The sequence below is a fragment of the Coturnix japonica genome, chromosome 5 (genome assembly GCF_054131305.1).
Source record: "Coturnix japonica strain WE chromosome 5, WE-NBRP24, whole genome shotgun sequence".
Lineage (NCBI taxonomy): Eukaryota > Metazoa > Chordata > Aves > Galliformes > Phasianidae > Coturnix > Coturnix japonica.
The window spans coordinates 32,865,743-32,889,553 of record NC_140667.1 but is presented as its reverse complement, the minus strand read 5'-3'; the positions used below and the strand labels follow the sequence as shown (position 1 = coordinate 32,889,553).

The window sequence follows — 23,811 nt, the reverse complement described above, 5'->3', positions numbered from 1 at the left end:
AATGCTTCTGCGAGATATGATATGATTAAGCAAGTGAAGTCATTGATCTGTTTCGCAAAGAGGAATGTTAGAAAAGAGTTCCAGTCAGCCATTTTTTCCTACTTATACTGTACAAATTAACAAAAAATTTGGCATTATTAACTTTTGAAAAAAGTCAATTTAATGGCATATTTTCCTTGAGACACGACAATTACAATAGATGTTATGTGGCTTAAAACAGAATTTAACAATTTATCCTTTCAGGTTGTTAATTACCTAAACAAAAGCAAGCAGAAGTCATTATATGGCATCTCTGTTGAACTTAGTAAGGCTAAGTTCATATCATAAGCCTTTTCTTATCGTCACTGAGACATCCAGTATTTTTTGTTGTGCTGAGATGAGACTGCCATTGCAGTTATCAGTTCTTTTAAGAAAACTCACATGAATGTTCTGGCAGGTGTGTTTTAAATGTACTGTAGAGTACACATGCTGATCAAATGCAGTTGTGTTTTGGTTTTTTTTTTTCCATATTTCAGAGATTAATGTTTTCTATGTTTATATAAACAGGACATCAGCACTGTATACCAGATCTTCCCAGATGAGGTGTTGGGATCAGGACAGTTTGGAATTGTTTATGGAGGTAAGCTCTACAGTTATGCTTAAGGCTGAAAAAAAAAAAAAAATAATAATAATAATAAGCAAACCTGAAAGTATTTGGATTGTGAAATACTTTGTTACAGAAATTAGCTACTCAGTGTTTAACATAAGTATTATTCAATAAAGATGGACGCTACTTACTGTTGACAAGGCCTTTTTTTACTGTGAAGTTTTCTGCCAATAATGGGTCAGTATACAAAATAACTCTAGAAATGTCATAATGTAATGTAGTAATGTAGTAGTGCAGACCCCAAAGTACAGAACTGTCTCTCTTTGGGAGAATGGATATGTATTTCTTAGATAATGAAAGATGGGGCAAAAAAATAATTACTTCTTGCTATTTTTCTTGGCATGACTGTGTTTTTTTTTTTCTTTGTTCTTAATAGTTTGTTTGGATTATTTCTTTTTTTCAAGTTCAGTTTCTCCTCCATTTTGTTCCTCATTTTTTCAGCAGTTTTGAGGAGGGTGCTCAGGTACAGTTGTTTGAGACAAGTGAGTGATACATAACTGTGCATTCTCACTGAAAAATCTCTGTGGGTCTCTGATAAAAGTGAGGCAGGAACTTAGATTCTTGATCACCTACTTCATTATTTGCTACTCTGCAACTGCCACTGAAGCCTATGACCTGCCAGTTGCAAAGAGCTCTGTATTAAGTATATGAAAAGGAAAAAGTACATGAGAAAGTTAATTTTACATCTATATTGTTGAAAGGCAAAACTAAACTTCTAATCTGCTTGTATTCCTTACATGTTTCAACAGCTTTGTCAGGTGAGGAAAAGTTTGCTTGTGAAAGGGAAGTGAAAAGGGAAATGGAAGAAAGCTTATAATAATTTATTTAACTTGCAGCAGGCATGCTCTGGGAATTACTTTGTTGTGCATAGTTGTACATAATTGCCACTTACTTGTGGTCATTTGTACGATCAAGAAAAAGTGGAACACTTTTCAGAATTAATCATGTTAATTGATGGAGGCCTTCTGTTTTATTAATGCAGGAAAACATCGCAAAACAGGAAGAGATGTTGCCATTAAAATAATAGACAAACTAAGGTTTCCAACTAAACAGGAAAGTCAACTTCGTAACGAGGTTGCAATTTTACAGGTATTTTGCTGTTATTTTTTCATTACTATAAATCATAGAATCTTTTAAGTTGGAAGAGACTCTTAAAGGTTGCCTAGTCCAACTCCCCTGCAATGAACAAGAAATAAATACGAGATGATGTAATTATTCCAGTTGATAATAGCTACTGTTTTTGCTGAAAATTCTAGTATTTTTGCAGCCTAATCTGCATAAATAGTCAAGACTAACAGTACTGGGAATGTTCTGTTAGGATCTATATAATCTCTGCAATCTAAAGCACAAGGCACAATAATGTATTTTTGACTAATTTTAAGTTAATGCATTCTTTTATACCATCCCTAGAAATGTCATGACTATTGCCTACAGATGAAATATAAAGTTTAAATTAAGAAAAACTGAAATATTTTCTGGTTTAGGGGAGCCCGGAGGTTAGTTATGTAATCATTAAACCTACTAATCATATAGAGATATCTGTGTTATTCAAATGTTGTATTTACTTTTACTAGAATCTTCATCATCCCGGGGTTGTAAATTTGGAGTGTATGTTCGAGACACCAGAAAGAGTGTTCGTTGTTATGGAAAAACTCCATGGAGACATGCTGGAGATGATCTTATCAAGTGAAAAGGGCAGATTGCCAGAGAGAATAACAAAGTTTTTAATTACTCAGGTAAGTAATTGATCATAGACCTATAAGGATATTTGAAGTCAGTTGTTATCACTGTTTCTTATGTTTTGATCTTGACATAATTTTTCTCCTTCATTCATGAAAGCCTGGATAATAATCATAGAATCATAAAATGATTCTATAATATGAATATTATTAGAATGATTCTATAATATGAATATTATTAGAATGATTCTAATAATATCAGGGATGGTACATACATCTTTGTGTATATTATCTGATTTCTACTAAGCCATTAAGAGGACCTAGCCATGAATACACATGCAATTGCCTGGCTGCTGGAAGGGAGTGACATCAAGTTATGCGTTCTCTTATGCTTGAAGGATTTAGCACAAGACAGGACTTGAAAACATAAGTAGCAGGCTGCTGAAGAACTGCAGAAAGAAAAGTGGGCCTTTTGAATTTCCTCATATTTAATCATTGTAGTTTATGCTATGAATTTCTGTGCCTCTTTTCTGCATTTAGATTGGATCTCAGCACTACCTTTGATAAAATGAGTCTGTCTTCCTGTGTGACATCTGTTAACAATGTGATCTGTTTGGGTTTTTTTGGTTTTTGTTGTCATGTTATCATGTTGTTTCCTTGGCTGCCCACAATAAGTTTAAATTTAGATACACAACTGAGTAATGAGCCACCTCAGATTCACAGCAGCCTGTTTTTCTGTTAAGGCAAGAAAAAGAAAGGAGCAGGAACAGTTGTGTTACAGTGGAAGTTTATTATTAGAAATTGAACATAACAAGTTTTCTACCTTTCAGGCTTTCATAGGCAAAACGGTGACCAGCTTTAGAATTTGGTTTCTTGCCTTAATGGGTTCATTCTGCCCCTACCCACTGCCTGTTCTAATAGAGTGGGAAATTCTGGCAGCCTCTGACCAGACAGAAGGAATTGAGTTAAAACCACAGAGATAGGATGAATGTCTATTACACTTCCTTGGCATTTTATTGCACATAACAGCATAAAAATGCATGCAAAGCTCTTTGTTTCATCACCACAAGAAAATACTAAAATTGGATCACAGAATATTTCCATGAAATTTTTTGAGTGAATAATTTATATCTGGAAGGCAACTTTGCAGATGTTTCTGTTTTAAAAGTTTCAACAACAACAAAACAAATGAAGAGAAGTATTCAGAATGCACTTTTCAAAGTTGTTAAGAGCATAACCTCCTTGGAGAGGGAACAGTCATATTTCAAACAGTGAAACATGGCTGGCCTTTTTTTTTTTTTTTCCTTGCACTGTGGACACTGTTGAGAAAGATGCATTCTTGTTGGGTTGTTTCTCTCTGCAGCAGTCCTAGATTCTCTAGTCACTATTGCTGTCAAAATAATATAAGCCCCCCAAATATACAATATTTAAAACTTAATTTCATTCTGATTTGTTTCTTCACAGATCCTTGTTGCTTTAAGACATCTTCATTTCAAAAATATAGTTCATTGTGACCTCAAACCAGAAAATGTATTATTAGCATCAGCAGATCCTTTCCCACAGGCAAGTAGAAAATTTCCTTTAAAATAAATGTTTCTTATTAATAAGTGTTAACACTGATTGTTTTATAAAATAAACAACAGCATGTATCTATATTGATTCAAATGACTACATAAAATTATTAGATTTGAATGTCCAAAAAAGTGATGATTCAAGAACTAACTTTTGTCAACTTGATTCATTCAGGAAAAGGTCCTCTATAAAGAAAATCTTCTGTTTGGAAGGATTCTAAGCTGTTTAGCCCTTCCAAAACTTCATTCCCTTCATTCTAGGCTGCCCTGTGTTTTTGCTTTCGCTCTACTACAGTTTATTTATAACATGAAGGAATGCAATGAATTGGTAATCTAGTTTAATACCTTGGTGGACTAAGAAGGGAAGCTTAAAAGAAATAAAGTTTCCTGAAGGAACAGGAGATATGCATTATACAGCTAAACCATGATAAAAGTACGTAAACTGTATTAAATAATAAAAATCTTATTTACTATAGCAGTTCTCTTTAAACAGGTAAAACTTTGTGATTTTGGCTTTGCTCGAATCATTGGGGAGAAATCCTTCAGGCGTTCAGTTGTAGGAACACCAGCCTACCTTGCTCCGGAAGTACTGAGGAATAAAGGCTACAACAGATCTCTGGATATGTGGTCTGTGGGTGTTATCATTTATGTAAGCCTCAGTGGTACCTTTCCATTCAATGAAGATGAGGACATACATGACCAAATCCAAAATGCTGCTTTCATGTATCCACCCAATCCTTGGAAAGAAATCTCTCATGAAGGTAATGTCTGTTTGTGGCTGTTTGTATATAAATGCCAAAAAAGTATGTTCTGCCTTCATATAATAATGTCCCTATTTTGTCATATTAGATGCTTTAGACATTTCCTGCATGTGACATAACCCTCCAGTGTGAGATTTCTCTACGTGTTGAAGGAAGCATAAAGAAGGGTGGGGAGAAGTCTTGGAGAGACCCAAGGAGATTTTTGAAATATTTAAAAAATACATCAATTTCAGTTTCAACAGTGTTTTCCAGTACACAACAAACATTTTCAGCTTAATGGGTTTTTATTCAATAGTTTCTTTATTTTTATTATTATCTTTATATCTTTAACTTCCTGCAATATTGCTTCGTAAGTCTTAAAGCAAAGTAAGTGTTATATGTATCAGGTTTGGGTTTCTTTGTTTGTTTGTTATTCCCCCAGAATTGCAATACATATCAAATTGAATTAAAGGATTATAATTTAGAATTTCCATTTTTACAGTACAGCTACAGATGACCGCTTTTCCTTGGTTTTAGCCGACGTGTTTTACTTACATGTTAATGGTAACTTAAGAGATATGTGCCTGTAGTGTACACTGAGCCACACACTCTCAGCTGTAAAATTCTTTGTGTGTTCCCTGGAATTTTATCTCAGCAGTACAAGTTTTATAATATCTGTTGAAAATACTAGAAAAAAAACAAAAACAAAAAAAAAAACCAAAAACCCAAACAAACATAAATCTGCACAATTGCACACTGATGTCCTCATGAACCTCCACACACCCCTGATATGTAAGCTGACAGAATCTGTTGGCAGCAATGCTTTTTCTGGCGCTAGAGATAAGCAAATAGCAGTCAACACAGAAGAAGCTGCAAGAAATTGCCTCCACAAGTTCTGCTGTGGTAGACAGGAGATCAATTTCTACATTCAGAGGTGAAGATTGAGTAGAACACCTATAGAAAACTCACCTACCAGCCTGTTATCTATCCTTCTACACAGTCACAGCCTTTGTTAAGAGTAAATGGATGTCAGGCTGCAAGCATGTAGGAGAAAGAGCACCCTTTAATAAATCATAATGTTAAAATCTGCTTATAAGTTGTTTTTTGATTATATACTTGAAATTGCTAATTGATGAGCCATTCTGTTGTGGTAAACACAAGTCTAAGTCTGAACAGATCCATTATTCTTAAAACAGAGAACTCCAGTCTAGATCTCTATCCAAGTATTACTCTTGGAGCTAAAATTTGAGGTTAGACATTATCACCAATCTAATAACCATAAATAAACATTTATCAACCTATCTCTATGAAACTTTATTTATCTAGGAGAAATATAACACATAAAAAACACATTGGGGAATGGAAATCTCTTGTTCTCTCAGTAAGGTAGCCTTAAAGAACTACCAGCTCTATTGTGTTCCTTTGTCCCAGAGGGCAGTTTCCCAAAGGATCCCATCCAATAATGCCTTGAACAGATGGAATTTTGCTCTCCTGAAGTTCAGGGTCTTGAATCTGCTCTTTTCCAGACCCATATTCCTTGAGATCACAAACCCAATCAGATCATGGTTGCTATAGCCCAAATTGCCTCAAATCTTAACCTCTTTAATGAGATCCTCTGCACTGGTGAACACTAGGTCCAGTAACACTTCACTGCTGGTTGGTCTGTCCAATACATATCTGGTCTGGGAAGTTATCCTCAGCAGATTCCAGGAGTGTCCTCAATTGCTTGCAGCCCACCCTGTTACTTTCCCAGCAGACAACCAGGTGGTTGAAATCCCCCATCAGGATGAGAGCCTGTGAACATGATGCTTCTTGTAGCTGAAACAAGAAGGCCTCGTCAACAGACTCCCCTTGGTCAGCTGGCCTGTAGTAGATCCTGATCACCAGAAGTAGATCCCAACCACTGGAGTAAAAGTAATGTAAATATTTGTTCTCCATTTCTTGGTGCTTTCTTCTCATACATTCAGAAGGATTCACTCACTCTAACAATTGACTATAAATCTTACATTACCAATAGATTTTAATAATGGTAACTTCGTCCAGAGACAACAGTAAATACCTCAGTAATATTGGGCATAAACATAAAATTCAGCAAACTTGCAAGAGTTAGGCTACCATCTAAGAGAATTAAAATTTACTTCAATTTATGCATGCTAACCTACTTCAGAATTTTAATAGGCTAGGATTATGGATGAATGGAATTCCTGCCCTCTTCCCGTATTAAAAAGCAGCCTATAAATTTTCAACTTTTATGTCCCTGACAAATATTTTTTCCCAGTCGATTATCCATTCAAAACTGTACCATGAACCTCAATTCCCAAGTAGAGCACTCATCCATGAAATGTCTTTACTAATTTCCATCCCCAGAATACAAAAGCATTTTCCCATGTTTTCCTCTCATCTTTGTATGACTACTTGCTGTAAACTGAGTATGTATTTGTATGTCAAAATAGAATTGGAAGAAATAACTGTATAGAGATAATTTTTGTGGTAATCTTTGTCTATCCTGCTATTTCTGTTCTTTCTGCCTTTGGGTATTGTCAAGCCATTTTATGCTTCTGAATTCATTCATCTGCTATGTGACAATTTTGTTTTCATTCAGATCTCTGTCTGTATTTTTGCTAGATATTAGTGCATAAGAATGTGCATTCAGGATTCTCTCTTACTTATAGTTGAGTAATTTCATATCTGTGAAGTTTAAACAGTATTTCATTTTGTTTGTAGTTGATGCAAAATAAGTAAATAAATAAATAAATTAGGAATACAATGATTTATAAAATTCTAGAGTATGAAACATGCCATGAGTAATCTAAAGATTGACACAGGACATTTTAGACCCACGGAGCTCAAAAGAATAGCCAGCACAGAGAAGACACATAAGGTAAAATATATGCACAGGCAAAGGAACTAATGATTTTAGGGAATTCTGTCCTTATATTCAACAGTATGGAAATACTGTTTAAGTCCTTTGAGATAATACAAATTTGGTGGACTAAAAGGTAAAACTTGGAAACAACCACTAACACTGTTGAAAGCAGGCTGCATGTTTTACAGATGTGAAATAACTCAGCTGTAAGAGAGAATCCTGCATGTGCATTCTTATGTGCTAATATCTGGCAAAAATCCAGACAGAGGTCTGAATGAATTGTCACATAGCAGATCAGTGGAGGATTCTGAACCATGTTCTTCCTAGAGAAGATGGTCTACATTTTATTTTCTCTTTTGTGGACAAATAGATTTTTTTAGCTTCCATCTCTCTGTTAGTGCACTAAAGGAGAGCTAGTGTGCTCCATTCTCTAAGCCTTTTTTATCTTCTCTCTCAAAATGTCTGAGGATTGGGTGTGGAATTGGAAAGCCAGTAAATACCCATCAGGACCATATGGCAGCACTCTGAAAACTTGTTTGTTTTTCAGAACAGCAGGGTTAATCTGTCTTTTCCCTCTTGTGTGAAAGAGAAATTGAGAAATTCTCAAGTTCCAAACTATGAGGAATAGTAGTATTTTGAAATTGCTGACTTCCAAACCCTGGTTCTTTCACTCTGTGCCTTGAAGGTGCTGCTCTCAATCATCCAACATCATCACTTCAACAGTTATACTTAGAGTCTCAAAGAAATGCACATGTAAGTTTACTGTAAACTGCTGTAGTACTTGCATTATACTGTTGTCCTCACTTACATGAGTACTTTTTCACTTGAGGAGGAGCTGAGGAGCTTGTCTTCAGTCTCTGCTACCTGCCTACAAGCAAACACAAAGAGGTAGATGTATAGTAGCTAGCAGGTAGCTGTTTAGTAGAACAAATGTAATCCTATTAAGAAGGTTTGCACAGGTATCTTCAGGAACATCATCAGTGAATTCAGTTTTTAAAAAGCTGGATAACTGCCCTCATTTTACAACTACCTTGTTTGTCTGTCTGTTTATATGTCTTAGTTGAAACAAATACATTTCAACTAATATGCTCCAATATTTATTTTTTCCAGCCATTGATCTAATAAATAATTTGTTGCAAGTGAAAATGAGGAAGCGCTACAGTGTGGACAAAACATTAAGCCACCCCTGGTTACAGGTATTGCTACAAACTCCCACATTTCTTTCCATGTATTTAGGCTCCCAGTATGTAAAACGTTTTTATCTTTAAGTACAATAGAATCTAAACAAACCTGAAGGTGCTTTCTGATCCTAAGAACCACATACATCTTTACCAATTTACCAATAGATTAGAATTAATTTTTGAAGTTCAAGATTCCAATACTAAACTCTCACATAGCACATCTTGTCTGTCCACTAAGAATGTTTAATATATGTGTGTGTGTGTGTGTGTATGATAGTGGACACGAGCCTTTATAGTCATTTGATTTGCATTACCTAATTGCCTAGATTCTACCCTGATTCGCTTAGTATTAAAACCAATCAATGTGCTTCCCTTCAGTCATCAGAAGAGACAGTGAAGCTGCATGCTTTCCAGGACATTAGCCACTTTCATTTGAAGTTTTCAAATGGAAACTACAATGTTATGAATTTCTGACATGCTAGCAGCCATCATTTTCTGCTCCTTATATGTTAGATTTTTATCCAGGCAGTAGCAAAGTCACTGCATATCATAAGATATAAAACAGAATTAGTGCATGGAGCAGGTCAAGCTAGGCACTGGGCACCTCCATGGGAATGGGACTGGCCAAATCCAAACTGGAATATCAGCCATGAAATCTAAGAAACAGCTTACTACTTAACAATATATCAGAATGGAAAACATTGTTGTATTATTGACTGGGTTACTGAAGCTTCTCATAACACATCCAGTATTTCTGAGGTGCCTGTGTCCCCAAGGATCCTCTGTGCTCAGAAATGGATGTAACTCAGGACTGATTGCATCACACACTTAGAACTAGTCAGGTTGGAAAAAACCTTCAAGATCATTAAGACCAACTGCAACCTAACCATCATGTTCCTGAGCACCGCATCCAAAGAATTTTTAAACACATTCAGGGATGGTGACTCAACTGCCTCTCTGGGGAGCCTATCTGAGTGCTTAACAACCCTTTTTGTAAAGAAGTTTTTTTCTTGATACCCAATCTAAACCTCCCCTGCTGCAACTTGAGGCCATTTCCCCTTAGCCTGTCACCTGTCACCAGTGAGAAAAGACCAACCTCACTCTCTCTGTAAGCACCTTTCAGGTATTGGAATAGAGCAATAAGGTCTCCCCTCAGCCTCCTCTTCCCCAGACTAAGCCCCAGTTCCCTCAGTCATTCCTAGGATGCACACATATGCATAGGAAAGTAATCATGCAGAGGCATGGCACAGATCAGATGCATAGTTCACGATCCCAAAGGAATACACATCTGAACTGATATTCCTATTCCAGTACACTATGCTTTACCAGTGTTTCTCAGAGCAGAGCATGACCTGCTGGAATAAGAGGAAAAGGGCTGCGGCCACACCCTTTGCCTTCACCAGGGACATTCCTTCTAGGTTTATTTTCTTCCTCCCAGATTTCCTGTCACCCTTCCGTCTTTTCCTCCAGGGAATGTCATTTATTTTGGAAATGTTAAAACAAATCCTACTACTTTATTTCAGGATTATCAGACCTGGTTAGATTTAAGGGAGCTTGAATGTAAAATGGCGGAGCGTTACATCACCCATGAAAGTGACGACTCTCGATGGGAACAGTATTCAGGAGAACATGGACTGCAGTATCCAGCACACCTCATCAGTTCAAGTGCTAACCACAATGAAAACACCACGCTACAAGAAACAGAAATGAAAGCCCTCAGTGAGCGTGTCAGCATCCTTTAAGTTGCATCCCTATAATCTGTCAAAACACTGTGGAATTAATAAATACATACGGTCAGGTTTAACGTTTGCCTTGCAGAACTGCCATTATTTTCTGTCAGATGGGAACAAAGCTGTTATGCTGTTACACTGTTGATGAATCTGAGTTGCCAAGACAAATCAACAGAAACATTTTTGTGTGACCAACTGTGTTGTATTTACAAAAGTTCCCCAGAAACACTAAACTTGTTATTGTGAATGATTCATGTTGTATTTAATGTATTAAAACCTGTCTCCACGGTGCCTTTTCAAACTAGTGTTTTTCTTACTTGAGCCTCATTTGGTAAGAGAACTTTCCCATGAAGATCTGTATTTTTTTGTTTGTTGTTGTTTTTTTGCATCATTAGTTTTGTAATTGTAAGCAAACTCTTGAAGAGTAGGTTATTACTGCTGTTCTGTGAACAACTACTACTATTTGGATAAAAGCTTTATTTAGTGTAGGGGAAAAAATAGAAAAAAAAAAAAAAAAACCAACAGAAAACGAAAAAAAAAAATCCAACAGAATGCATAGCACTGTACAGTTCCAAATCAGATAACCTATGTGTATGTGCTTGTGTATATAAATAGGCACACACACAAGGTACAACCTGCTATTAAGCCTAAATGCCTTAGTAACATTAACTGCAGCATATGCCAGTTGTATTTTGCTTTTTCTCAAAATATTCTTCTCTAATAGGAATATTCAGTAATATGTACATTCAGAACCTAAGTAACATGTTGACTTTGTGTATGTTTTCAATAAAAGTCTTATTAAAATATCTCACTTGAGTAACATTTCTGTTTAAAATATCCTCGGAATGTCATCAGAAGTAGCTGAGTAAGTTAGCTCATCATTAAGAAGCCCATGTGGAGGTATGTTGAAAGACGCAGCTAGCTAGGCTGTGGACCTATAAGACACATTTTGTAAGAACTCGCTTGGACAAAATTTATCATGAGTTTGTACAGTTCTGAAGTATACTGGTGGCAGTTGAGGACATGGATTTTACACAAGTGAAATTAACATAAATTTAGTGTTCAGGGAAATGTGCTGCTTCTGCTGAGTTCTGTTCAACATTGAGTTCTTTTGAATTGAAAAATTAACATGGATGTCTCCTATTTTCCTTCCCCTGAAAATTTTAAACATTAGTTTAGTTTATAACAATTACTTTGTCTTCCAGCTCTAACCCATTTGGCTTTAACTGTGAAAGTTGTTCAGGCTGTAATTTGAAGCATACACTAGAGTGACTCAGTGACAAGCTGGGGATTATTCTGTGCCACAGAATTTCTCAAAAAAACAAAACAAACAAACAAAAAAAAACACTAGAAAACAAACAAACAACCCCAAATAGCAGTTAATATATTTATTGACTGTTTATATGATTGAGAGATTTGGAAAAAGAAAAGATGAATGGGATATGAGGGAAAAGTATACAGAGAGCTAATGAGTACATTCAGCAAACCTCTACTAATCAAGTACGGATTCTATATCTATCCTAAGATATTCATCAGCAAAATCCTTTCTTTCCTCCCATAAGACTTTTTCCAGAATTTAATGCCAGGTATAAAATATGAATAAGCCAGCAGAATTTTTAAAGTAGTTTGGGCCTCTGCTGGACTGACATAGCATTTTGTAAAAACTCACAATTATTGTGGAGGATACTCATCGGTCTGTCCAATGCCATTTCTGCTCTTAGCCATGATATGAAACAGCATGACAGAAAGGTACACCCAACAACATATACTCCTTGTTTTTTTTCACACCATTTTGAGGGTAATGAAGTGTACTGAGAAGATGTATGGCTGATTCACGTCAATAAATGACAAGATATTTTAAAAAGTTATTATGCAGGAATTGACCACATGTTTCCTAGCCAGAATCAGCATAACCTATGTAAACACCCTGATTTTGAAACACTGCATCACTGGTCATTGTGGGGTTGGTTTGTTTGCTTTTCATTCAGACTCAGCATTAAGTCAACTGTAACATAAATATAAAAATCAGGCTGATTATTCTATACTCAGTAAAAGCTTCAAATGTTTGTGTGTATTTCAAAGCAAGTCCACCTAAAGGTGCAGTGGTTAATTCATGATTTTATGATCATGATCTCACAAAAGTGATTTAATTTTGTTGTCTCATATTTCTGCAATAAACAGTATGAGAGAAGTAGATCCCTGCTTTCATATTGATCAATCAAGTCAAGATTTTATTAGTGGCTTGTTTTTATTTATAGTTAGCATAGGTAATTATTTATTACCTAGCATAGGTAATAGTGAACAAGAGTGTTGAAATTCTCAAAAACATCAAACAGCACTGATGCTAGTCAGGAGATTAAAACAAAAAGCGTACTTTACAGCTTTCAATGGCATCTCTAAAAAGTTAGGTGACCAAACTAGAACCAGTACCACTTATTAAAGAAGGACATTGACAGCTTACACTAGACTCTATCTTCTGCTGACTAACACTAACAATGCCCATCATGGACAAGAGTTTGCTAAGCACAAACCTAAACTTAATCTCATGAAGCATTTATGATAAAGCATATGCAATATAGCAGGGCAACATTAAAAATAAATTACTATTCTGAAACATTCTGGCTAACTCCTAAGCACAATTTAAAAGGAACTCCTGTATTATTAGAGGCGTATCATATTTTTCCTCCATGCCTCTTGCTTCATCTCTTTAAAATATCTTTTCTTATTGTGCAAATATCATTGCATTTCTGAAAAGAACCTACCATTAGCCAACATAATAAATTAAAATTTTCCTTGCTGCTGTTCAAAAATGTTACACTGTGAAATCTGAACTGTTTGCAGTCCAGCCAGGCAGATGAATTCACTGATTCCTAACTCAAAGCATAAGTGGAAACTTGTTCTTCCAGATATACCAGCATCTAAGTGTACTACAGCAAATCTAGAATGTTTTTTGTCCCATGTGATTTTCCTCTCCTTTTCTCACTCAGGTGAAAAGGAGTTGAAGGCTGCTGGCAGTCATTTTTTTTCCATGACCTTTAGATTTTCCATTAGGCTGAGAATTCCTACTCATGCATCTCAGAAGCAGAAATCAACAAAGATTATTCTGTAAAATAAGCATCAAGCTGAGAATTGACTAATGGTATTTTCTGCTGTGCCACTGCTTTATCAAATGCATATCAGGCACATATGGTAAATGACCCTTTTCACTTCAACCATCTTTATTCATTCAGATTGTTTCCCTATCCTACTTCTTGTCCAAGCAGTGGAACTAGCTCAACAAAAGAGATGAGCAGAAAGCACACACTTCAGCAACCACTACAGTTCAGCTCAATCATTTTAAGAAGGAACTTTGAAACACCATATACTTCTATATGCTATTTCAGCCCACAAAATAGAGAGATCAGAGTTGAGCAACTATGAATTATGGTTCAGTATTGTTGAGATAGGACTACCAAAAATAATGACATGCTAGGTAAGCTCTGCATAATGCAGATAAACCAGAACCCTGTCCCTGAAGCTTGTCAATATCTTGTTTTCCCAGGTAAATGACTACTACTTTTTCCAGAATTATAGGCTGTAAATTTATTCTAGTTGCTTATTCTAGGCATCCAGATACTGCACTGGCCACTTTCTACCACATGACTGTACTATAGCACCTGAACCAAAAATCTCGTATTCATCTGTCTATAGTGCACGTGCTGTATGGGAGAGGACTCAGACAAATCAATTACAAACCAAAGGAACTGTTTTGGTAGATGAGGTTCTTTTAAGTGTCAGTAAAATTTAGTACTCCAATTAGTTGTTCATCTGGGACTTTCACCTTGATTTTTGCTAAGCTTATTCCTAGCAACTGGAGCAAGTGAATCGTGAAACCAGGCGTGTGATGGTCTACTGGAGAAACTGGAATTAGTCTGTTCTCCAACTTTACTTAACTTCAATCAAGAACAAGCACCGTATGTTAGAAGAGGTATAAGTTATTTTGCTCACTTGCTAGGCACATCTACTAACTTGAACATCAGCTGTTCACAAACAGGAATATAAGAAAAGTATACTTACATTTGAGACTGAAAAGTTGCTGTTTTGAAAGATCCTATGGTCCTGCACCTGACGGTGTCTAGCTGTGCTGCGAGCCTGGAAGGCCTGAGGCCCCATCCTGCAAACATCTACCAGGCAGAATGCCAACCAGGGTAGTTACAGGGAAAATAGGCATGATGAAAACATGCCTTTAAGGCTAATACCAAAATCTGCAAGCACGTGAATACTGCCAAAGATTTTAAAAAAAAAAAAATTGGCAGATTCTGAAGTATTTCTGTTCCAGACAAACTATTTTCCAATATGAATTTATGATATGTAGCCAAATGTAATTTAAATAGTTTCCAATATAACTCCTCAAACAAATAGTGACTTAGCAGTGATGACTTCTTACACTTTCAATAGAGAATGACTTTTCAGAAACTCCTGACACCTAATACGCTTTGAAAAGTAATTCAGTTTGGTTCCACTGTTGACTTAGGCATAAAAAAGCACAAGTTAACTTTGAGCAGTTAAGTCACTAAATTTAATAAGTGGAAAGAATACTGACTTAAGAAAAAGTAAAAACTGACTTAAGGGACCTAGCACACATTTACCAAGTAAGCAGCTGCAGCAGTTTAAGATGTTATTGCCTAACTTCCCAGCTGTTTGTTATTGGCCAGAAATCATCTGTCAGAGCCCTGTATTTTTCAAAAGTGAGCTGGGAGATTACAATCCTGAATCTCTGGGGCTTCCCAGATGTCTTAGGCTTCCTGATTTCTTCTGCAATAAGATATAAAGGAGTATAGTGAGTAACTAAAAGCTGATAAGCATTCTAGCCCTGATACTTCTGTTTGTAACTCTGTATGTTCTCAGTTCAGCTGACTAGTACAGGTGTTATAAATGAGAATCTTAATAAAAACAATAATTAAATTGAAGCTAAATCCCCACGCTTATATAGAAGTTTGATGTTTGACACACTGGCTTTGTGCTGTAAGGTCTAAAGGAAATATGTGCAGAAACAAGTACAGTCAAGTATACTCATGGCACAGAATGGTGAAGAGCTAGAACAGTTTTTTTCTTGTAGTCCCAGACTGGTAAAGCTATAATAGACCTACTAATGGAAACATAATGGCTGTTACCTTTCATAAAGAAATAAGGAACATGCTTTATATTCCCGAGATGAACTCAACTTTACCCAGGTCCTAATGGGAAATTCTGTACACCAAAATTCTATCTAGAAGATGGGCCAGTTCAAGGTCAACTGCTTTGAGTCTAGTAATGAGTTTTCTAGTAATGAGTTTTGTGTGGTACAAAGAAACATCTTGTACGGTGACAATAATGACAAAAATGGGAACAAATATCCAAAAGGCTATTTACAGGAAAAACTCACCCACATGGAAGCCTTCAGTCTGCTAGGAACCATTGAGGAAATCTCCACCAAGGAGCAATCTCCAAGAGATGCTGCCTCAGTGCTGGTCAGCCCTTAAATGAAGTCTAGAGGAGGTGGAGTCAAGCTCCACCCCTTCTGGGAGCACAGCTAAATTACTCTCACCTGTGCTCCTACAGCTGACCCTACACTTGCCTCAGCTGATTAATCAGAGGTTCAGGCTGTGATTACCAATTTCCCATACATGTCTGTACCTTAAAACATGCAGATGTTTGTGTATGGATTCCCATTAATGGAAAGTTGGAAGAGTTGCTGTTAAATGAGGAAAAAATCACCAGAAATGTGAAAATATTCCTTCTCATTCCAGAACTTGGTAAAACAGCAAGCAAAAATTTCAGTGTTGATGTTCAAGGTCATAGCATTTCAGGAAATTCAGGGAGAAAGCTGCAGTACTAGGACAGTTAATCTATGCTTAGAAATTGGAAAGTGCACAAAGAATAACTGCTAGAAATCTGGATTTATCTTTCTCTTTTTGCAGCTACTTTTACATTTTCTACTTAGCTACCCTTCTCTGAGGAGTTAGGTAAATTCCATTGCTCACAGCGGGGGTAACAGTTTTAAAGGAATACAGTTGCTTGCTTTAAACAGATTCATGTAAAACAGCAATAAGCCTAAAAAGCAGCCTCAGATAAAGATCACCTTTACAAATAGTATCCCAACTTATATCTCAACTTTTTTCTCATGGAACTAATGATGCTTGGAAAATGCAACATTCAAATATATGCAGGAATGTACAATATTCTCAGTCAGCCCCTCAGTTTGTTTCTATATTTAACTCAATTTGTAGATGGCAAAGTGACAAAGTAAGTAGATGAATGACTTGGGAGCAATAATCTGGAACTTAAAGCCAGAAAATGGCAGGTGGTAGCATACCAAATCATGTTTTTTTACCCTATTAACTCAACATGAATTCACCTAAATAACGCATATCCTTAGAGGATATACGTTTGGGAGGTAAAGCCTATGCAGTAGGTGTGAAGTAGGAATTACAATCCAGACACAAAGAAGTCTTTTTATAAGCTCAGTCTTATTAGGCATTTAAAGAACTTGCAAACACACTGCTGCAAATATAGTCAGCTACCTCGGAGATCACAGTGTCCACATGAAAGACGCTAAGTTGAGGGATAACTATTCAAGCACTGGCTAGCCACAACAGATCTGTGAGTTTGGGGCTAAATTCAGTATTAATCTATTAGTGCATGGCTAAAAATGTTCCATGGTAAAATAAAATAGGATATATTTTCACTGAACTTGAGATTAAACTGTACCTATGCATTGCCTAACCTTACACAGAGCATGGAGCAGATCTCAATGAACACTGATAAAAAAGTTTTGCAACTCGGTGTAAAAAGAAATAGACCAGCATGTCAGAGATGAATGACACTGCTTAAATCCTTTCATATATGAAGAAAGTGTGATTGCATGACATAATGTACTGTTTTGGTTAAGGGGTTAGAGGAGTCAGCAACTGTACCAGGACTGTAATTTCTTCTCCAGCCTTCTAGCCTAGGTGACCTTTCCTGTCTCTGGAAGCACCTTGTGCATGCAGCTCCAGTGCCTGGTGCAAGGGGACAATTTCTGTCCTTTTCTCTTAAAGCCTCATGAGCCCCTGCCCTTCCTCATCCCCTTGCATCTACCCTGTTCCTTTTGACTTTCACAAATCTCCACCATTTCCTTTTGGAAAGAAGAAGAGGACAGCCTACCAACTCTTCCACTGTGATAGCAGAAAGCTTAGGAAGATAATAGACTTGGTTTGGGAGAAAGAAACAGCAGGGTGGGAAGATTGGGCAATACAGAAGATGCAGGACTAGTATAGACTCACAGAATCATAGAATGATTTAGGTTGGGAAGTATCTTAAAGATCATCAAGCTGCCACAGGCAGAGTTTCCAACCACTGGATCAGGCCACTATATCATGAATACTGCAGTATTCTTTTCATGCTTAGTAACTTTGCTGTCACAAGTACTTAAAATCATGGTCCAAATGCCTCAGTTCAAATTTGTTTTACATTATCTTATTCATATATTCATTGCCTTAACAGTGACAAAATTAATTTTCATGTCATCTACTCCTGTTATCTTCTCTCAGTCTCTCTTCTCTTTTGATGGCTAAGCTGTGTCTTTTTACTAATAAAATGATGTCAGCCCAGCTACTAGAGCAGACACATTTGTGAATGGGCACAAAGTTCTTTTACAGTAGTAGAGGTTAATCCCTGCTTGTGCAGGAATAGTTACCAAAGTGTGACCAGATCCAGACAATAACATCACTTTAGCTAAGCCCACATAAGTTCACTGCTCAGACAAAGCCTTGCCCTCCCTTTTCAGATCGCTTTGCCAAGTAGCTGTCATTGGTTTATGATGTGGCCAATTGTGCTTTGGCCTGAAACCACCCAACTCTCATCTGTGCCAAGCAAGTAACTGTCACCATCCCAGATTGAACCCAAACCAGTGATCAAAGACAAAAATGTCAGGGTGCTGCCAATTTTCTGCGCCGTCCAGGAACCAGACCTTGTGCTGTGTGATTTGCATGATAACTGTGAAATAAGGGACTGTGTGATTTTGTTCAATTCTCCAGCTCTTTTCAAACTTTTTTATTATTACTATTATTAAAGATACTTATTAGCCAGTTCATATTTCCAACACAGAGCGGACTTTATTCTCCGTATAATTTTAATTGTCGTATATAATATTCGGTAAGGAACCGCCCTTAGAGAATACCGACGGCGCTAAAGCTCTGGAGTGCAGCCCCGAGCGGGACGCGCTGTGCCTCCAGTCGCTGCTGGGCCGGCGGAGGCTGAGCGCAGTGCCCTGACGGAGTGCGCCACCTTCCGGCCAACGCTGGTACTGCGCCCTTAGAGAGGAGGGGGCGAGGCGTGTAACATACAGCGTTCACTGGAATGACCGCCTCTTTAACTGATAATCAGCACGTTGCACTAAGAAGCTTTAAAAAGTAGGAAGGTTAGCTTGCATGAAAATCTTCTAGCAATTTGAATACAAGATCCTGAAATTCCTTTACAACGCTTGATTAAAGAGAAAAGAAATAAGGTGTATCAGGTTTACTTGTGCCCACAGGAGACAACTGCAATATCTTCATATGTAGAACAAAGTGATTTCTCTCTGAAAGACAGGCAAAATGAAAAACGAGTTAAAAAGCACGGCTAAACTGTAATGAGATACACTTGAGGATACAAAGAGGAAGGTGAGGTATAAAACCACATGAAAATTGACGTGAGTTGATTATGGATCTTTGATTTCTTTCTGTCTGCTTGTAGAGACAGTTCCCTGATCTGCCACATCACTCTCAGGATTCTAAGAGAACAATCTTTGTTCAGTATCTGGCCTTGTGTATTTTGCTGTTTCCTCCAAATTCTGTATTTTAAAGTGTATCTTTAGCTAAGTTTTTATGTGCAAATAGATACCCAACTCTATTGAGCAATTCATTACTAGAGTGTGCTGAGCAAATGTTCTGCCAATTAAATAATTCAGCCTTTTGCAGTAGAAGTTCAGGTCATTCTGTATACCTCTATCTCCTTGTAAGTATAGCTTCTTATTTTTATCTTAAATACAGTGTAATTACATTACATTTTCCATCTCTGTAAAAAATATTTCTTAGCCTTGGTTGGATTCTCGCCAGGCATCCAGTGTTGTAGCTCTCACATTCTCACTACGTGTAGTAATATTTTCCTTATTTTCCTCGCTACCACTTCAGTTTGTCTGCACATCATAAATCACATGTGGACAGAAATGGTCTCTTCCCCAGAAGTACTGTACATGAATCCCATGCAAGCACTGCCAAAACCAGCCATGGTAGCATTCCTTTATGCATTTATTTAATGAAACCTATTTCCAATACGGTCTTTCTCTACAGGCTCTTGAAATGTCTGAAGCCCAAACAGCTGCAGTATGTAGGTAGTCAGTTTGGTACTGGATTACTTCTGTATCTCCTTGTTAGCTGGGAAGATCGAGATATTACAAGATGAGCGTGGAAAAATTTGAACATAGGTAGCAAATAGAAATACAGGGCTGCTTTCCGCCAGCCAGAGACACACCTAGAAAAATACAGAGATGCTGGCTGATTAACTTTAGGGTATGATAACATTGTTCAAGTGCAGAGCAGAATAAATTTTACATTGGTTTCCAAGCATAGAAAACTGAAGAAAAACAAATACTGCATCAAAATTAAATCCACAACAAAACAAATTGCAGGCAGATTGTATGTCCATCCCTTTTTGTAAGTAAAGTTAACCCAAACATTCAAGATGTTTTTGCAGAGTAAGATATCCTGTTATTCTACAAAAATGTGTGCACTAAAAACCAAATTCAGCATCACTGAGAAGCTTATTTTTAAGACTGGAATACATATATATACAATAATCTTTTCAATGTAACGCCTTCTATTTTATTATGTTGGCCCACAACCTCCGAGGCAGATGGTGGTGGTATGGCAGGAGAGGCTGAACATTCCCACCACTATTCCATGACATTTTTGTTGCTGTGTGACAGATGGTAGCAGAGGGGCAACCCGTCAAACTGATGTCTGACATGGAAGTGTGTATGAAGCAAAGGTGTGTCACTAAATTCCTCCATGCAGAAAAAAAATGACACCCACTGACATTCATTGATACTTGCTGCATGTTTGTTAAATCCAAACAATGGGTGTGAGCACAGTGAGGCAGTGGGTGGTGCTTCAACAGTGATGACAGTGATGTGAAAGATATCCATGTTCTGGACTGCCTCACAGCTTTTTGTGAGCGTGGCATTCAGGCTCTTGTTCATGGCTGGTAAAAATGCATGGCTAATGGTGGTGACTGTGTTGAAAGAGATACATTTTGTCACCAAGAATTTGTTCTATCAAATAGTGTTACTGTATTCTCCATATCTGTTGAAGTTTCCATGGAAATTAAATAGGAGGCATTACTTTTGGAGCAACCTACACACTAATCCTTTCGTATCAGTCAATAAATTTCTCAGTGTAATTACACATGACTAGGTTCAATACTTGGGTATTTCACTTCCTTCACTGTGATAACTTAGTAGTTCTGAACTGAGCAGCACTTCATACCCTAGGTCTAAAAAGTGAGCCTGTGCAGGCCCCTGGATATGGCATTCAGATGTCATTAAACTCATTCTAAATCTGAAGACAGATTTCTTACAGATTTAGCTGCACCACAAGTATCGTACAGTGTACAGTCCCTTTGCTTGCTTGTCAAGTGTTGTTGAATGCACTTCCAGCTATGCCTTCTCCCAAAATGTGCAGGTTTAGGATTTGCAGTGCTATGCAGATCCATCTTTGCCTGTGAGTATCATCTACTCTTATTCAGTTTCATTTTGTTTGATACTTATGTCAGCAAGAAGTGAAAACAGTTTGAGTGGAAAGAAGTGTAATCTTTTCAAAAAGCACTGTCTCTGTGCGCTGCATTTTCTAAAATGCACTGCTATTTAATAAAATTGTGTCTCCTGTTTGAGAATTCCCTGTGAAATACTGAAGACAAAATTAGCAGAAAAATCAATCTAAATTATTCTGTTTATTTCTCTCTGGTACTGTAATACTGAAAAAGGAAAGTACAAATATTTAACAAGTTTGAGCGGGGCAAAGATTAGCTTAGCAAATTGCTACCAGGAGATGGCACCATTAACAAAATAATTTAAATGCCACATACAGTTCTTCTCAACCATCTGTATGTCTGACTCCTTTGACAATTCCAGGTGTTGTCGGAGCCCGATCCTGCAAATCATTTCTCCAGGCAGCCCTCACACGTGAGGGATCCCAGGCATAGCGAAAAGACTGCGGGTGTGACTGGTGAGTTACGTGCTCGGGTTGTCTTATTGCCTCTTGTGCTGACTTATCATGTACAGGAAGAGGCTAACAATTACTTGCCTGTATTTTCTTCCCTGATCAGCACATATTTATTTGGAAAAGGGGCTGAGGCCACATATCCCTTATTTACATCTTTATTTGTTATTTATGAAATCTTGCTCTACGTAGGCTGCAACTAAGTTGCATGCAGAACTGAATGTAAATTCTCAGCAAATTAATGACTTAAGTGGACTTGCTTGGATAAAAGCTGAAAAAGCAGAATGTGAGTACCCAAACAATTCTTTCTGGAGACTGAACGTATGACATTCTCCATCATTCATCTCCAAAGAAAAACACTGAGCACTTTTATTTCTACAAGCCTGGAGGGAATCCAAATTAATAAGACAGGAACTAAAAGAATCTGAGATCTCATCCTTACCTAGCTCAGAGATCATCCTTGTGGTACAATTGTTCCCATGATAGGTGGAGGAAAGGCTTAGGCTGACTGCTATAACATCAGAATTTCACCTGTTGACTGCAGACAACCCGGAGCTCTGCACACACACAGCTTGCAGGATCAGATCCCTTGTGTGACAGGAAGCAAAATATTTGCCATGTGTTTCATCTCAGTTTCAAGCACCTCAGTTTTTGAATCCTCTCAGTTAAGTAACTGATGTTTGAATGCCCTGTCCTCTGCTTGGTATTTTAAAATAAACCTTGCTATAGCATAAATTATGAATCAAAACAGCTGCTGTAGCTAAAAGTGTACTTAAACGGTTAAGATGGTTCTTTGTGAATCGCAATAACTAGTCTTGTATATAATGCTTCAGCACACGGGGAGATACATATCATGTATTGTGGTTTTAAAAATTCATTATATAGATCTGATGTTTACAATTGTTTTGTTTTTTTTTTCCTGTCCCTTCCTGCCAAAAAGAAGAAAAAAACAAAAACAATACAACAACAACCAATTACTTGTTACCAATATCGGTTGTCAAAATTGTATTTCATATGCCATAGCATATGAAGTTATGAATAAATCTTTTGTCTTCTGCAAATAGAACTCGACAACTGTTAAAAATAGGATTTTACAGGAACTGCAGTAAGCTGGATGACAGTCAAACTGGTACAGAACAGCCCTGGGCACAGCTAAAACATGTGGGTACTTCATTTGTTCGTTTGCCTCATGGTGAACTTTTAGGCATCTGAATAAAGAAAAGCAAAAGAGATCTCAAATTTTTACTTTCTGGTCAGGCTAGAACAGTAAAACAAGCAAGAATACAATACCATGCAGGGGTTAGTTAACTAACTTGCACAAAAAGCAGATGAAAATACTGTTTTTAAATTGTATAAAATTTTCATGAAGCATGATGTTGTTCCTATAGGAACTAGGTATGAAGCCTTTATTTCTTTACTTAAAACAGAAAGGACACAAGACGTTTCTCAAAACATGCAAAACCAGTTAGAAGGTTAAATATTTGGGAACAGAGGTTAAAAACAAACACAAGAGATGGAAAGCAAAACAGTGCAGAGCTCATCAGGAAATTAGGAGAGAAGACTGCAGTATGATGCTATGTAATTCATCATATAAACAGCTCAAATGAAGAAAAAGTAGGGTAATGCTGTCAAAAAGGAAATAGCAGGGGAATAATTATAAGTGGAAAAAACACATGGAATTGTGAACAAAGGTGCTCTCAATCTTTTGTTATCTACAGGGGAAAGGGAAATACAACATTGTAGGTGATTTCTGTAGAAACCTGGAATTCAGAGTACATTTCTTATTCTGAAAAAACAGCCACACACCATACCTTACATGCTGCCTCACTGCTTGGGGATGCTTAAATATATATATTATACAATTACTCAGTCTTTACTCTGCAAAATGATTGTTGCAGCAATTCTTGTCTTTCCTAACTTCTAGTCTTACCTCTGTAACTTACTTTTTTTGCCCTTTTTTTTTTTTTTTTTCCTTTTGCCCTATGACACACTTACTGTGGTCTAAGCATTCATGTGTCTTCTAAGCCATGTCTTCTACAAAATAATGTTAGCACAAAATATACTTTTCTGCATGCAGGCATGGAAAAGAATACAACAGAGTTGGAGTTCTTGGAGTGCACACTGTTATTATTTACAATTATGC

At 37.0% G+C, this 23,811-nt stretch overlaps 1 protein-coding gene across 5 annotated transcripts in view; it reads left to right on the top strand.

Moving 5' to 3' along the window:
* Window positions 1-11,219, top strand: part of PRKD1 (protein kinase D1) — a 96,773-nt gene extending 85,554 nt beyond the window's left edge. For 4 of the 5 annotated variants that reach the window (XM_015864971.3, XM_015864970.2, XM_085550426.1 and 1 more), the window contains 7 exons: window positions 547-619; window positions 1,629-1,735; window positions 2,221-2,382; window positions 3,790-3,888; window positions 4,390-4,657; window positions 8,613-8,698; window positions 10,207-11,219. In XM_015864971.3, coding sequence (XP_015720457.2) covers window positions 547-619; window positions 1,629-1,735; window positions 2,221-2,382; window positions 3,790-3,888; window positions 4,390-4,657; window positions 8,613-8,698; window positions 10,207-10,425 — 1,014 coding nt within the window. In that variant the 3' untranslated portion in view covers window positions 10,426-11,219. Of the gene's footprint in view, window positions 1-546; window positions 620-1,628; window positions 1,736-2,220; window positions 2,383-3,789; window positions 3,889-4,389; window positions 4,658-6,392; window positions 6,551-8,612; window positions 8,699-10,206 lie in introns of all 5 variants that reach the window. The other variant, XR_014947213.1, reaches the window with a different exon arrangement.
* Window positions 11,220-23,811: the final 12,592 nt, after the last annotated feature.